Source organism: Vigna angularis, chromosome 1 (assembly GCF_016808095.1).
Source record: "Vigna angularis cultivar LongXiaoDou No.4 chromosome 1, ASM1680809v1, whole genome shotgun sequence".
In the NCBI taxonomy this organism is placed as follows: Eukaryota; Viridiplantae; Streptophyta; class Magnoliopsida; order Fabales; family Fabaceae; genus Vigna; species Vigna angularis.
Window position 1 is genome coordinate 1,600,443 of NC_068970.1, and position 17,519 is coordinate 1,617,961.

General features: G+C 27.1%; 2 protein-coding genes across 3 annotated transcripts; both read left to right on the forward strand.

Moving 5' to 3' along the window:
* Positions 1-8,091: 8,091 nt before the first annotated feature.
* LOC108345721 (endo-1,3;1,4-beta-D-glucanase) lies at positions 8,092-9,941 on the forward strand. The gene is made up of 7 exons (XM_017584481.2): positions 8,092-8,261; positions 8,367-8,388; positions 8,548-8,674; positions 8,885-8,975; positions 9,124-9,213; positions 9,314-9,417; positions 9,564-9,941. Exons 1-7 carry the CDS (start codon positions 8,114-8,116, stop codon positions 9,705-9,707), a joined length of 726 nt encoding a protein of 241 aa, XP_017439970.1. The 5' UTR covers positions 8,092-8,113; the 3' UTR covers positions 9,708-9,941.
* A 2,154-nt stretch (positions 9,942-12,095) lies between these two features.
* LOC108345801 (iron-sulfur assembly protein IscA-like 2, mitochondrial) lies at positions 12,096-16,066 on the forward strand. 2 transcript variants are annotated; one of them, XM_017584692.2, is made up of 4 exons: positions 12,096-12,319; positions 13,855-13,985; positions 14,064-14,189; positions 15,704-16,066. In XM_017584692.2, the coding sequence occupies exons 1-4, from the start codon at positions 12,161-12,163 to the stop codon at positions 15,705-15,707; spliced, it is 420 nt and encodes a 139-aa protein (XP_017440181.1). In that variant the 5' UTR covers positions 12,096-12,160; the 3' UTR covers positions 15,708-16,066. The 2 variants fall into 2 exon arrangements, with proteins under 2 accessions (XP_017440181.1, XP_017440094.1); XM_017584605.2 differs by having other exon boundaries at positions 12,100-12,319; positions 14,064-14,172.
* The last annotated feature ends 1,453 nt before the right edge of the window (positions 16,067-17,519 follow it).

The following is a 17,519-nucleotide window of genomic DNA, read 5'->3' on the forward strand; positions in this document are numbered from 1 at the left end:
TTATTTATGTTGTTTCTCATTGAATTGTAATAGGTAGTAGATTGTTATGTAAAATATTGTACAGGAAATTGTGTATTATTTAGACTCGGTCAGCCAATTTTCGTAAAACGAAAGTCAAAATTCGCACTGTCAGAATAAGGAAATTCACATAGTGCACCAGTATATGTGCACTGAGTGAATTAATGAAGTTAAGTGGCTTTAAAAGACGTGACAGAAAGACAGAAACATTCTTCTGACAGAAGTTTCTGACAAAAGAAAGAAACGAAAACATCTCAGGAACTTCCGGAGACTACTTCAAGGCATCAAGACACCATTCTTGCAAGGCATTGTTTCAAATGTGTACGTTTTAGATGACTAGGAGTAGTTAAATTTCTCTTTCGTTGGGATTGGATGTAATAAACTCAATGTGATGTAATTTTCCTGCTCAATATATCGTTGTTCGTTCATATGTTCTTTCTTGAATTTATTATCATTGTATGAAAATATAATGTTATTTGAATGTCTTTGATTACTGGAAAGTAACTTTGAACATGAACGTAGATAGAGCACTTAAGTGATTTGGGATCTAGGGATAGACTCAATAACTTGATCATTCTTAACATCGGACTTAATGCAGATTGTATGTTAAATTGACTAAGGGATTATCATTTTAATATATTAATTTAGAACTAGTTGCTAACGGATTAGGACTAGTATGCCTTGATGTGAATGTTTGAATGAACTAATGAAATATTGAACAGAGTTTTATATTCATATGATTCATCAAACCCAATTCCAACAAAGTTTCTTTTAAATATAATTCCTTGCACACCAACTGTTTAATTGAGTTATAGAAGGAAGAATTGTCATGTGTTGTACAAGTCCTTGGGAAAACATATTTTTACATAGCAGTGTATTACGTGGAACAATTTGGTATGCTTGCCAAAAAGTTATCAATTTCTATTTTCATTTTGAATATTATTAAGTTTCTCTCTTTTTCATCATTTTTTTATCACGCACTCCTAAGACAAGACATGATTTTATTTTTTTTAATGTCTTTTATATAAGATCATTTTCATTTTATTTTGATAAATAAAATATTTACAACAATAGAAAATCATTTATCATTGTAAATATTATCAATGTTATTATTTTTATTTTGAATTTGTAAAATCCTATTTAGTAACTTAAACTAATAAAATAAAACATTTATAATAATATTCAAAATGGATAATTTAATATATGAAGTATATTGATATAATCTTTCAAAAATAGAATTATATAAAAATAGGATATTCATATAACTATACTAAATCTATAAAGATCTTATACCAAAACACTAACCTCACACCAGTAGGATGATCATTACAAAAAAAACAAAAACAAAGAAAACAACAAGCACTAGAGGGTAAACTAATGTGTAAAAAGATATCTTTATACAATGATAATAGAGTTAACAATTCATGCAAATCATTCATACAATTAATCATATCAAAAATAAAGACTTAAACAAGACTCTATTATTTGGATACACACATTAATTTCGAATCTTTGAGATTCTTGCACTTGTGGTGACCTTTATTACTCAATAGAGTAATTGTTAATGATTTATACATACAAACATTACAAGAATGATTAGGACATACTGTTATTATCAGTAATTAACATATGTTTATATTAACGATTGAAATGACACATTTAACCAAAAGAATAACCAAATGTAACAACAAAAGAAATTGAACGGATAGAAAAGGAATAAAAAAACTAACTTAAGTGAAAAAAGAAATTGATCGATCCAACTTGAAGAGCTAACCGAGATAATCTCTCATGGGTTTTCAGATCTTTAAACATATGAAGAGAGAAAGATAATTCCCAAAAAAGAAATTAAAAAACTCTGAAAAAAAGTTATTTTTAAAAAGATAGTATGTTTTAAAACAATGAAACTCATATATAACAAAATTATTTATACTAAAATATTGTAATATTAAAATAATTGAGTTTCACTATTTTTAAATTACTATCAGTCTTAAAATATCATTTTCTATCATATTTTAGAATCATTAATAATTAAGAATAACATTATATTATAATATAACTTAGTTATAATAAATATTAAATTGTATATGTAATTTATATATTTAAAATATTTATTCATTACAAATTCAAATATATTTGATATATTTAGAAATATTTATTTACATGATCTTAATTATATAAAACAAACATTTATGATATGTTATATCATGTTAAAGTACTAGTTAATAAAGTGATTACCTCGTATAAGATTTTGAATTAGATTTTGATAATAAAATGGAAAGAATTATACAATAATATCCTTTTTATTAGTTTTCATAATGGTTTATTAAAAAATTCAATAAAAATAAATCAATTTAATATCTAAAAGTATTATGATTTTATTTATTTAATAAGATAATTAATAAAAATATAATAAGAGGATTAAAAACGATAACAAAAGTGCATTAAAAACCCTATGGCTTAAAGTTAACAAAATTCAGATTTAATTAACTCAAAATCATTAAATTTAATTATAATGAATCTAGAGATTAACTTCAATCACAATTGAAAGTTAAAGCTAATTTTGTTTTCTATATGCTGGAAAAAAATTTGTTTCGTTTTCTATCTTTCAAAAATATCTTACCTGAGCTTAATACGATAATTATGTATATATATATAAACTGGTAGTATAAGTTTAACACTAAATATAATTTTAATATACACTGTTACTATATTTAAATATATTTTAGACTTAGATTATTTGTTTTCCACATGTTTATGAAGATAAAAAATAATGATTTTAAAATATAATACTTGATTATTTTATTATTTAAAAAGTTAAATTATAAATAGAATTTTTAAGTTTTATTTCATAAAGATTACTGTCTCTATAAAATATTTTCTAAATCCTTTATTTACTATTTTTTTTTTAAATTTGACCATATTCTAATTTTATGTAAATTCGTTAGACATTGTGAACGAAAATTAAATTGTCATTGTAGTGAGCTTAGATGGTGTTAATCACTAGACAAATATGACTAACAGGACGAGTTTGGTAAAACCAATTTCCAGTAATTTAAGTTGTTAAGTGAATGAACGTGGAGGAAGAAAATAGTTTTAAAGACTTCAATAAGTGGACGAGTTTTCTTTTATGAATGAGCGAGAAAAAAAATTTAAGAACAAAAAGTAAACTTTTCTTTGAAAAAATAAGTATAAGATTGAATAGAGCTAAGTCGCATGGTTATCAAACTCTCGAGTTAACTCGTAATGAGTTTATGTTCTTAGACATAACTTTCGAGTTAATTCGGAAGTAAACTTTTTTCAGCGTAAATTTGATAAAATCGACGGTGAAATCGGTAGCATCGTGTAAAATCCTGAATTTGGAACGATTCTGCGAGCTTGAAAGGGAAAAAAAACGTGGTCGTTTAGGGTTTCATGACCTGATTGTCACTATCTCTCGCATCCCTCTATCTCTCTCCATGGTCATGTCATCGCCTCACCTCCTTAATAAAATGCATCAAAATTAATGACAATAATTCAAGTATTTATGTTTTATAATATTTATTTTTATGAACAATATATTTATAAATTTTATTTATTTAAAGTTATATAATTTTGTAAACTTATTTGAATTAAGATATTATTTATATAATATTTTTTTCATTTGAAGTAAATTTTTACGAATTTAGGAGTTCAGTTTACTCAACTTTCATGAATTTACGTAAATTCTCAAGTTTGATAACCTTACTAAGATGATATTGTGTCTAAAATGTATTTAACGCGTGGTTAAGTAGATTCTAGGATGTTACCGCCAAAAATACAATGAGATTGTAATTATTTTACTTTATGTAAGATTTTATATAAATAAAACTCAGTTACACAAGTTATTCGAAAATCGAATTTGGAATATATATATATATATATATATATATATATATATATATATATATATATATATATTTCGATAAATGTTTAAATGGTGGTTGGTTACGTGTAGATGTGAATGTTATATATATGTGTAGAACATTGCAAAATAAATAACTGACGACGTTTTTCTTTCCATGTTAGTGTTATTCACACGTTATAATCATATAATACACATAAACAAAAGGTAATGCAGACAATAGTTATGCATAGCAGTGAGATTATTGATGTTAGTAGGAAGTGACTGCTGTTTATCTGTATACATTTATATTGTAACATCGTTCAAAAGTTAGAACTTTATAATTATATTTTAAAAAATGTGTGTGTGATCTTATATGATGATTAAATTAGTAGTATAATATTTATTAATTAGGATTGGTACAACATGTTTTATAAATGTGTGATTTTCATATCTGAAAATGTTTATTATGCATTTAAAAGAAAAAAAAAAGACGAAATATGTAATTAAAATTTTATAGACATTCTTAAAATTATAAGAACTAAAAACGAATTAAAATATAGATTTTATTGAATTTAAAAGTAAACTGAAACCTAGAGTATAAGCATAGGTGAAGTTAGGCAACATAGGTGGGGTTGTTGGCCCGGCCTATGCTGTTAAAACTTTCTTGTTTTAATAACCGACCTTTTTGTTTTTGTTTTAACATAATATTAATGAAGGAAAGTGGAAAATGATAACATTTAGTATAAATTAGTTTTCATTTAAAACTAATTTCTTTCCAAATATACAAATTTTATGAAAAAAATAATAAAATTAATAAAAACTTAAACTAAACATAAAAATACATTATGTTTATAAGCCCCTTTTATTTATATAATAAAACTTATATAACTTATATAATGATATTTTTTAAAATTATTTTTAGTTATTAACTAGTTATATCAAATAATTATATTAAATATTTTTAATCTAATAAATTAATTTATTAATTTGAAACTTATAAATTAAAGTTTTATCAACTAACTTATTAACATTAATTAACTTATTATCCATTTCATTAATTTATAAATTATCTTTTTAAAAGACAGTTTATGGCAATTTATAAACTGTCTTATGTGTTTGCATAATCCGTAAACACTAGTTTTGACAATTCTTATAGGTTTACAAAAATCCACAAATACCCACACACGATATCTATTAATATTTTTAAAATATATTTTGTTTTATTTTCATAGATAAAAAAAACATTAGTACACAACATAAATTTAAATATCATATTTATTTATTTAATTTTAATAAACATAATTGAATAAAATATTGTGAAAAAAAAGTAAATTACATTAAGTAAAACAAAACTATAAAACTTTGAATTGATATATATCTTCTTTACTTTTCTGACATTAAGCACCTTTAATTCTTGAGAATCCAGTAAAAAAATTTATTAAAAATATATTATTAATTGTTAATATAAAATTTTAAATGAAAAATAACTTTAATGAGCTTAGTATAAAATATTTGTGCAATGTAACGAGCACCCAAACATGAGTATTAAGAAATTGCCACTCCGCAATTAGCACGTGACTAAAAAAATCATCTTATATATAAATGATCCAATTTAGATTCAGTTTTATCTAATTTTCAACTTTATTCAATTAAATTTAATTCAATTAGGTTAAGTTGACTTTTTTATTTAGTAATTAATTCAATTCAACCTAATTATTACAAGGACATTGAATTAAGTTAAATGATTAAATTGAAAAAATCATCACTTACAAAAAGAGATTCAAAATAGTTTATTTAAATGTTTCTAATTATATAAAACCGGCAATACTTAGGAACATGCATAAGCAATGTTGCCGTGTGAAAGTATAAAATAAATTTTATAGTAAAAATTAAAAGATAATTAAAATTTTCATTATAAATTATTTAAGTAAACACCCAAACAAATTAAAAGTTGTACTCAAAATCGCAACGTACAATTGAAAAGAATAACGATACTTTGAGTTTGTATGTAATTAAAGTTCACATTTTTTTTTATGAAAATTTAAAAAAGAGAGAGGAAAAGAGGTTGAACTGAAAGACAAACTTAATGGGAAGAGAGTAAGTTAGAAATGAAAAAGGGATGTTATGACTTTGTTTTGTGTTAATGTTTATAATCCAATGATTTGACATAAAAGTGAGCTGTTTTAGGAAATAAGAAACAGAAGATGACACACGTGGAGACACACACTATCAACACATGGCAATGTTGTTTGCCATATAAAAAATGAAAAAAAAAAAACTATAAAGTCCTTAGGTGATGATCTATTCATTTTACAGTATATGGACCAATCAATAGAGATAATAAATGAATTTGTATTTGTATGAATTGTGTGAACCTAACTGTTACTCTGGCCTCGAGTATGACCAATGGTAAGTGCCTGAAAGTCGAGGGGTATACGTTTAAGAAAATCTTTTAGGTCTTGTTGTATTGAGTGGATTTGAGGGAATGAATTTCAGGAAATTTGAGAGGATTTAAAAATAAATATTTTTATCATTTATTTGAGTGAATTTGGAGGTAAATGAGAGTAAATTTAGAAATAAAATTTGTGAGAATTAGTATAAAATTGTATTGATGTGATAAATTAAAAAAATTTATTTCCAAATTCACTCTCATTTACCTACAAATTCACTCAAATAAACGACAAAAAAATTTATCTTTAAATTCCCTCAAATCCACTCAAAAGAACAAGCCCTTAGAGTCGTTCGATTTAGATAACTATTGAGTAAAATTAATGTATAAATAAATGTGGTATCAAATACCGTTAAACGGTTAAAGTTTGTATTAATGACCATTAAAGGTAAATTAATTGGTCAGATTCCTGACAAAATTTCTCACTTGAGCGTCGGAGTGTTTTTGCATGTTGCTCCCATTTGGTGTTTGGATAACTAGAGCTAAGAGCAACAGGACGCTCAGTATTGACAGCAAGACGCTTGGAAGCAAAAGGAAGACGTTCGAAAAAGATCATCGTCCCATTTCAACAGAAACACTAACAGAAAAATATTTGTTTTGATCAATATTCAAATTTTTTAATTGGATAAAAAAAATTATGAGTATATACATAATTTATTAAAGTAATTTGATATATATATATATTATCAATTCTAATTTGATGTATTCTATATCTATAAAATTCATATATATTCCTAGTATATTTTTTATGGCAATTTTCAATACATTATTTTTCATTTGTGCATAGTTATGTTTAAACTATGTGTTATCAATTTCACCATGTATATTTTAATATATTGCGGAATCATATTACTGTATTTTTAAAAATTAAAATAATTAATTGAACCAAAAAGATTACAGTGATTTTTTTTTCTAATTTAAAAATTTAATTAAAAAATAAAATTAATTGATTTTTTATTAAAGATTAAATAAAATAAAGAAAATATATATAGAGAGAGAAAGGGTAATTTAGTCTTTAATTATAAGACTAAAGATAAGTTTTGTTGACAAAATAAATGAAACACTTAGAAGAATAACACTTGATATTAAAATCTATTAATGGTTTGACATAAGGTGGAGAATCATCATGGGGTAGGGACTCGGAAAACTTCTCAAATTTTGCGTATTGTAGTAAAAATTTATAAAAATTAAATTAGATAAATTTTTATTTCTTTTATAAAATAAATCATTTAATGTTAGTAAATAATAAAACATAAAATTAAATATAATAAAAAATTAAAATATTAAGTTTTTTTATTGACTTTTGAGTTATTTATAAAAATGATAGCTCTCTATTATCCTACTTAACAATGATATATTAATTTTATAGTGTACTTTTTTTCTATCACATAAATCTTTTTGTATAGTAATTTCTTTTATAAATATAAGAGGAAAAGTCAACTGTTATAGGTTTTTTATTTTATAATATGTTTTTAATTTTGATATTTTATTTTTTAAATTTGAAACTTTTTAAATAGGTAAAATGATGAAGAATAACATAATAAATTTATTTTTTTTAAAAGACAAAGGAAAAGCTACATGCCAGATAAAAATCATACTAATTCAAATTTAATTAGATTTTTATTTAATATCTTTATTACACCCAATAATTTTTGTTACTTCCTGAAAAAGACAACAAGGAAAAGTTAAGACAGTTGAAAGACATAGCTTTAATTATAAATATAAGACCAAAATGGAGGAGTAACATAGAAAAACACAACATAAGAAAAAGAGAGAAAGAAAAAATGGCAGGAAGTGGAGTGCATTCATACCATCCAGTCCTGAATGCATCAAGTGGTACTGGCTACGTTACCACTGTTGGTGGACTCAATTCCTACGTCAGTGGTTCCCATCTCGTCCCGTGGGCAATCGTTCTTATGTCCGATATTTATGGTACTCCTTTCTTAAAATCAACAACATTTTTCTTATTTGCTTATGTAATTTTATTCAAGTTCCAAACATTCAACTGTTGACTTGTATGCTCAATTTGTGTCATAGGATATAAAGCACCAAATTTCAGGTATGATTTTTTACTTTCTATTCTTATTCTCTCTCTATTATGCTCAGTGTAATGTGTTTCCCTCACAAATCATAATATTTGTATATATATATATATATATATATATATATATATATATATATATATATATATATATATATATATATATATATTGTGCAGGAATGTTGCAGACAAGGTTGCTGCTAGTGGGTATTACGTTGCAGCTCCTGATCTCTTAGATGACGACCCTTTTGATGATAATGATGTCGACAGACCCTTAGATGTTTGGTTGCAAGATCATCCACCGGTTAATTCTTACTTAATGATACTTGTTTGTTTATATGGTTGATTTAGCAAGAAAAAAAAAATGGTGTTTCCTTATTTCAAAATTCAATTTTGCCACCATTTTTTCTGATTTGCAAATCAATTATTATATATTATCTCATTCAGTTCAGACGTATAAAAATAGTGTGTAAATAATATATTTCATTCTGATGCATGCCTGTTAAATTTGTAGGAAAATGTTTCTGCAGATGTAAAACCTGTTATTCAAGACTTAAAAAGGAGAGGTTTTTCTAGGATCGGAATTGCTGGTTTTTGTTGGAGCGGTGAGTGGTTTTCACTTATTTCTGTTATTTATCTTTTATATCTCTTCTCCTTTTTAGAACTACTCATGGATTAAATGTTACATAATTTTTAATATATGGTTTAAATACATAATTTTAAAACAAATTAATTTCTTTTTCTTTCTGGCAGGTATTGGCGCTGCCGACATTGCGAAAACCAAACTTGTGAAAGCATCTGTGCTATCACATCCATCATTTGTCCAAGTGAACAACTTTCGAGGTATGAGTTTTCATCAGTGTTCAGATTATTTCTTAATTTACATATTTTATTTAAGGTTCCTTTTCCCCTTCTAAGGAAAAATTAATGATCTTATTTTCAGGTATAAAGGCTCCTATTGCTATTTATGGTGGTCAAAATGATACAATGACTCCTCCATCGCGTATAATAGAAATTGAGCGATTCCTACGAGATGCTAGACCTAAGGTCTGATTAACCCTATTTTGTATTCTGGTTCTTGCTATGTTTATCAACGTCTAATTTCTTTATAGATTTAATTAATATTTTGATTTCTATATATATTTAAGGTCATATTCAATTTTTTTTTCTTAAATTTATTTGTTTTTGTGCAGGTTACTTATGAGGTAAAAATATTTCCAAACGTGGAACATGGTTGGACTCTGTTGTACGATCCTAATGATCCAAAAGCTGTGAAGGCTGCAGACAAGGCTCATCGAATGATGATAAATTGGTTTGATAAACATGTTAAGAACTGAGAAATCTTGTTATGTCTGTAGTTTCATTTATGAAAAAATAAACTGTTGTGACCAATCGTATTAAGTACGTCATAGGTGTAGCAGCTTTTAAGAATCTTTGTTTGACGAGTTCAAAGAGATTCTATCAAAGATGTAATTTCAGTTTATCTATCTTAGATGTTTCCATAAATGATTTACACTAAACTCTTGTAAAGATGATAATGAATCGTGAAATAAATTATGATGTTATTTTCCCCTCTAAATCTTAAATTTTTTATTTTTAGGAAATTTGAAACTCGAACTCAAATTTAAGTTATTCCTAATTTTACCACACAACTCACACGTATGATGTTAATTCTATATGTTTCCACGAGAGATCATTTTAAAAGTATTCGTCAAGGGAGTAAACAATGGTAAATACCAAATAAAAAGTATTAAAAAATAATATATATCAAGACAGTACGACTGCTATGCATAACTAACGAAGATACATATTTATTTATTTAAAATTAATAATAGAGTAATAATTTCAAGGCTTAATTACATTTTATTTCATGTTGGTTAAAAAATTGTAAGTAAATTCTCACTTTTATTCTCTTTCAACCAATATAAATTTCCAAAGGACCGAAAATTGAACAATTAAAGAACCATACAAGACAATTTAAAACATGTACCTAAAAGACCAATTACATAAAAAAAAAAACAAAAAAACTCACATGCTTGAATTTAACATGATATGCATTTGAGTTTATCCTTTGGGCTTCAACTTCACTGGACATATAAAGGAAAAATAGAAAAACATTGATGAAGAAATTCTTGTGGGAACGGAAAGAAGTAGAGGAGGAAACAAAAACAGAGAGAAGGATAAGGCAGGATGAGAAAAAGAAGAACACTTAACATATTATCACATTCTAACAATTCTAGTGCTAATTTAGTGGAATAGACTCCCTTAACTATTTTTAATAAATAAATATTGAGGCCACATTATACAAAAAAAAATTAAGAAAAAAATTGAATTAAGATTTTAAGCATTTCATTAACTATTTTTTAGTTAGTGTGAATTAAGGTTCTTTCACTGATTTTGGTGCAAGTTTTTTATTTAAATTATTATATTTATTTTACTATTATTTTTCTTATTCTAGATACTTTTATTATTTTGTTTTTTCTGCTAATAGTTTATTAACAATTTTCTATATTGTTTGAGAAAATTTTCAGCCAAAATTAACTATAATTATTTTTTTTTGTCAACATTGATTGAAAAATCAACATAAAAAAATTTCAACCAGTAACATTTGTTCGACATTAATGAAAAATAATCTTGACTAATGTAAAATCCGAAAAGAAAACTTTGTTAATATAAAGTAATTGTTTTTGATAGAGTTGTGAAAAAGGGTAATCCGGCTCGATCCGACCCGTACACTACAGGTTTTTCACTTAGTGAGCTAATTCAATCTGTCTATTCAAACCTGGCTAGACCCACTACGAGTTGATAGATTAAACGGGTTGACTCTCTTACTCACTTAATCATAAGGTTTTTTTTAAATAAAAAAATTATAATTTTTTTAATTCAAATCTAAATAAATTTCAGTTTAAAATGATGTTAAACTTCAAATAAAAATATATAAAAAATATCATACAATTCAAGCGTAATAAAAAAACAAGCACAAAAGGCGAACAAATAAATTTTTAATATTGATAATTTTTGTATCACTTGTCAATCTATAATATTAGAGTCTTGAATAGATAAATCCGTAATATTTTTCTCTCTTAAAACATCTCATTTACAGAATAATGCTAACTAATAAAATTGAAACACCAAATAATAAATAATTAAATTAAATTAGGTGAGAACCCGACTCAGCACGATTTTAATCCGGTTGAAAACTAACCCGCATAAAAAAAATTAAGTTTTTTTGAAACCCATGGTGAACTGGGTTGGCTCGCCAAACTTGGTCAAAGAATGACTACAATAATATCACCAATTAATATTTTTTAATTATTAACTATTGTTTGATTCTAAATATTTTTTATTTGATGATAATTAAAACATTTATTAAAAAAATTAGATTGTCAATAACTTTAGGTTATGTCATCTAAATAAAATATTTAAGAAAACACATAAGTTAAAGTAAAACTAGTTCAAATTTACTTAAACTTACGTGTACATATATTATATAAAGAATTCATATATCTTGATTTTAAGAGTAATAAAGCTGATTTTTTTTTTTTATCATATGTCATTCTATTGTAAAAAAATTATTTTCTCTACATTGATTAAAATAATTATTGTTCTTATGGAATTTGATGTTATATCATCATTTAACTAAAACGCAGACTCAAACTAGAATGTTATATCATAATTTAACTTAATGTTATTGAGGAGTTCACGTTACATAATACTGTGTGTGAAGCTTTATATTTGAGCATATGATTTTGAACCCTTACATTTGGGAGAAAACACAAGCGACGGACCAATGATTCGAAGTCTTGCTCTACACTGGGCAGCACGATTCCGACACAACCAAAACCTCCTGCGTCTTTCTTCTTCTTATGCTTCTCCCGCTACTCTTCATCATGCCACTCCCTCTTCTTCTTCCGCTGAGCCCGTTCACATCACCCCAAACTGTGTTCGAGTATGTCCCCTTTTCATTTTTTCATTATTTTATCATTTTCTCATCGATCTATGTTTCTTTCTATGCCCGCCGAAACCCAGCAAGGATTTCTGTAAATTGATGGTCACTGCTTAATACAATCAAAATATGTTTTTATTTTTCGTTTGATATAGCTATTGGTTTGCATACGTGATTTGTACCTCGATTTCTATTTGGCAAACGGAAAATTGGGGGTTCAACAACCATTGCTGGTTTTTTATGTGTCCCGTTATAGTATAGGGAAAAACACAAATATGCTTTGTTCAGTGATTCTTCGATGATTGGCGCACGTCGTTGGAATACATAATTTATGTGATGTGACTATTGTTTAGAAGATGCAGTTATGCTGCTTATAGCATCGTTGGGTCATCCTTGCTAAATTCGATTATACTAACTTCATTATTATAAACTACTGGGAAAAGTGAGAATATGATGTTTGAGTTGGAATTTGTTCATAATTAGTGGCAAAAACAACAGTGACTATAACTATAAGTAAGCAGGTACCCAACAAAGGATTGTCCGTAAGATTCATTCCTCACAAGAATGTGGGTTTGAGTCCTACTGCCACTATAAGTACTTTGTGAGTAGATGATCTGTGAGTGCCTCAGTAGGTATTTTTTAGCCGTGGGGTATATCCTGGTTCCAGTTAGCTCTTAACCCAATACACCTAATTTTTTATCCATACAGACAAAGTGTAAGTAAGAAGGATTGAATCAAGTTTTGCTAGTTATTGTTTGTTCCTAGAAAGACGTGTTGTGAACCACTCACCTTTTATTCATGAAGAGTCCAAAGATTGAGAGGCATGCAAATGGAAAACCTCGTTATCAGGAAAGAGATATACTTGTAATTCTTGAGAGAGTTGCCTAAGATGATATGTATAGTTCAAAAGGAGAGAGAACGAGTGATATATCTGGTGATAGGTATTGTAACAAAGAAGAAACATAGTACTGTATCCGTCCTTATCTGGGTGAGATGATTGGGAGAGTCTCTTGTATTAAAAGAGAGAAAGTCTGTGATCCTACTTCTGATTGTAGACATATTTTTCCAAGGCTAGATCCCTGGTTCTTCCTTTCAGTAGGAAAGGATTTTCACGCTAAAATCCTTGATGCCATTCTTCTAGCTTCGCATTCAGTGCCAATATTGTCTCATTAATTCCAACAGTCTGTGTGCATATAGAGAAAGGCGTTAGTGTTCTCAGTATGGCCGTCTCACATAGAAAAATTCTGTTTTCATTGAAATGAAATAAACTAAGGCATTCCTGTCTCTCCAACTAGAGGGATGGCTGCATGGTTTTGTCTCTGTGAATTAACAAATAAATGCAATCCAAAATCTATTATCTTGCTTCGGTGGTCGATTATGATGACCCTATGTTTTTGTTTAAATTTTTGTTTGATTCATGGACCCTCATCACCCACTCCTGTGATTTCATTATGTTTATAAGTCACTGAAGCTATATATATTACAACGTGCGATCAATACTTATTATGGACTCATTTCTACAACGTGTGACGTAACAGAAAATAAAGGAACTGGAAGCAAGTGAATCATCGACTAGTGGAAAAATGCTTCGATTGAGTGTGGAAACTGGTGGATGTTCTGGATTCCAATATGTTTTTAATCTTGATGACAGAATCAACTCAGATGATAGGTATTACCTTTTCCCATGGAAATTTCAATAATGATACGCTAAGCCCTTGTTCTGACAACTTTTATCGCTACATTGTAGAGTTTTTGAGAAAGAAGGAACTAAATTGATCGTTGACAACATATCATACGAATTTGTAAAAGGGGCAACTGTTGATTATGTTGAGGAGCTGATCCGTTCAGCTTTCGTGGTAAGAGAATTGCACTTGTGAGTGAGCATAAACTGCTGTCTTCATATTAGCACTGTACCATTATTGTGAGACAGAACTGTACTTTTATGGTTACAACTAGGGAAGAATCTTTTATGTGCACGTTTATAAATTGATTGCTTTTAAGAAATACATGTTTCCTTTTTCTTTTCAAGAAGCTCTCATAAAAAGGTTTTAAAAAGAAAAAAGATGAAAACTTTCACCAAAAATAGGCTAAGCCAAGCACGCCATATACTGTATTCTTGGAAAGTTGAGAAAAAATATTGATGCACACCTATTTAGCTCCTTTAGTATAACGCATGCATATAATTGTTGTCGTCTAGCTGATTTGCATGTGTTAATAGTGAGTTTAGGATTTTTCGTGTTGCTGATTTCACTACTATGTTATAGTTCTGATTTCTGAGGACACTGCTAATCCATCCACGAATTCTTGGGATTTTTGAAATCCAAAAAAAGAAAATTGGAATTTATCTGAAATTATCCAGAAAATTTTCCCAGGTGAACCTGTTGCAATCTAAATCTAAACAGATTTGAATTGATTTGTAATCAACCACGTAATACCTTTAATTTTTCTTGTTCTGTCTTTTGATACTAAAAGCATGACTCCATACTCTGATATTACTTATCCTATGTAAGCAGAATCAGCAATAATTACCAGCTTTGATAACACTGTTTAGGTTCACTGTTAAATGATTTCACAACCTTATTTTCTCTTGTTCGTTTCGTGATTTCATGTATATTAAAGAGAAAGTTTTGCAGCGGCACTTCAATAGCATGTTTGGTTTAACTTATTTTTCTTCAATTTCAGCTGTTTCCATGAGAAAAACAATCTGTTTATAAAATAAGTTGAATGTTTAGAACATCAACTGGAATTTATTCAAGTGTTTCTTTAAAAAATTAAGTGTTTTTCATGAATCTAAAAATTTATAACTTATTATTTTCCAACAACGTATTTCCCTTTCAGCTTCATACATACTATTTTTTTCCTCATTTAGTTGACTTTTTGTTATATCCAAACAAAATTAATTGTGTTCAATCCACTTTTCAGTAAACTTATTGTTAGGAATAAAGCACAAAGGAAAGTTAAACTCAAAAAACTAGTCTGTTAGGTGGGAGAGTCTCTCAAGGCTTAAGTAACATATGATATGATGATAGTCTTTTTTTGCTTCATGAGAACAGTCTTAAGTAACTTTTTCTACTTAATGTGGAACTTCTAACAGTTATCGGAAAAAACCTTATTTTAATTGTAACTAACAATAATCAGTTATGCGTATAAATACCTAATTGTATGATTTGTACCAAGAGCTATACTATAGAGTTGTATGTCTGTAAAAAAGTATTGATATGAAAACTTACATAACTGAGTGCTGTAATATGTATATGAGGAGTGCTACGGAGAAAAGGGACGTGTGATAATCATTTATCATTACTTTGTTCTTTGTTTAAGGTTGCATATTAAAACCATTAAGGCATATAACCGATGACAATTTACTGATTCTGGTTTCATGTGCAGGTGACTGAAAACCCCAGTGCAGTTGGTGGTTGCAGTTGTAAAAGTTCCTTCATGGTGAAACAGCTGTGATTTTGTTTCTCCTTTCTGACTCTTCATACACTGCTCAGATATTTCTTATAACCAATTTTCGGTTCTTTGTACCACTAAAAGACGATTCATTGAACTCAAGGTAAAGTTTATTTTGTACAATGCTCAAAGATGCAGCTGTTCTAGTAATAGGTTTATCCATATCCATAAAAGCAAGTATTTATAGATTCTGCGTCCTTTGGTTTGTTATGCCATGATTTTTTCTCTCTCTAAACGCTCATTCAATACGTGTATATGCTGATACTGATAATAATACACTACAGAGTTTTTGTTGAATTCAATCTCGATCATAAGCACTTAAATTTCAGCTATTTATACATTCATTACAGTGGCTGTATCCGACCGAACAGGAGAAACTAACATGTGAATAAAGGAGGATGAACTATGATAGAATTTGATTTTGAATGTTTAAATTATATGAAATTTAATTTGATTGAAAAATAATATTAAATATACTAATTTTCATTTTAAAAAATATTTTTCTCAGAAGTCAATTTAGGAAACAAAGAATAATAATAAGAAAAAATCTATTGGCCTTTTTAGATTCATTGGCCTAGTTAAGTTTATTTACTGGTTTGTAGGTTTTTCTATAGATCAAGTCATAAAAAAGTTTTGGTTGATCCCTCACTAACAATGTCATAGTCGAGTTCTTGCGCATGATATCTCAATCAAGGCCAATTTGAGAATATTCCAATCGAGGTTATATGATCAAATACATGTCTTGTAGATTGCATAGAAAATATTCCAGCTGAATTCAATAAAAAAATTTGTTTTGACCAAATTTCTTAAAATTAACACTAATTTTGGATTTTTTTTAGATATAAAATATTCAATGTAAATTTAATTAAATAGATTGAATATAAACTAAAAAAATGTGAATTTCAATTTGAAATAAATCTATCAGCATGAACTGAAGAGATTGTAAATAACACAATTGTGGATAAAATTTGCATACTTTTTTTTCTTTATACTTCCTAAATTTATAACAAGCAAAATACCATACAAAAAGTTATCGAGACAAGTTAATCAATAGTAAATACCAAAGAGAAAGGTATACAAAAAGAATGTTCCGAATATATTTAATAAAATTAGCAGCAAAACTTGCTAGTATGGTAGTTGAAAACTGAAAAAATTAGTATGTAGTTCAAAGTTGGTAACCAGTGATGGTAAACGATTAATATTAAAAGTGTTTGTTAAAATTATTTATTAATGTAATTGAAAAAGGAGAAAAAACAAGCATTTGCATTTTTTTAATTTTTTATTTACAATCTACTAATTTTAATTATATATTTTACTTTCAACTTTCTACTATCTTATTAATAAAAAACATTTTATTAAGCCTTGGCAGACTTGTCTATTATATTAATGAACTCTAATTCAGCTCATTTTTTTAATAATGATTCTTTTTATGAGTTTTAAGAATTACACGAAATGATGACCTAGGGTAATTCCCTTGACATGCTGCCAAACATAGTCGTTTTGAATCTTATCTGTTCTTATAATATGAACACGGTCCAAACCTTTTCATCGTATTCAAAATAATCCATTTTTATGATTTTGGACACAAACTTCTTGGGAGAAAAAAACTCTTACATGAGTAACTACTTTTTCTCTCAATTAGAGTTTAATATAATTGAATATGCTTTCAAGTTCCTCTTACATTTGTTTTTATTTAACTAATGTTTTTGTTATCAATTGAGGTTTTATCATGTAAAACTTCCCATCTTTC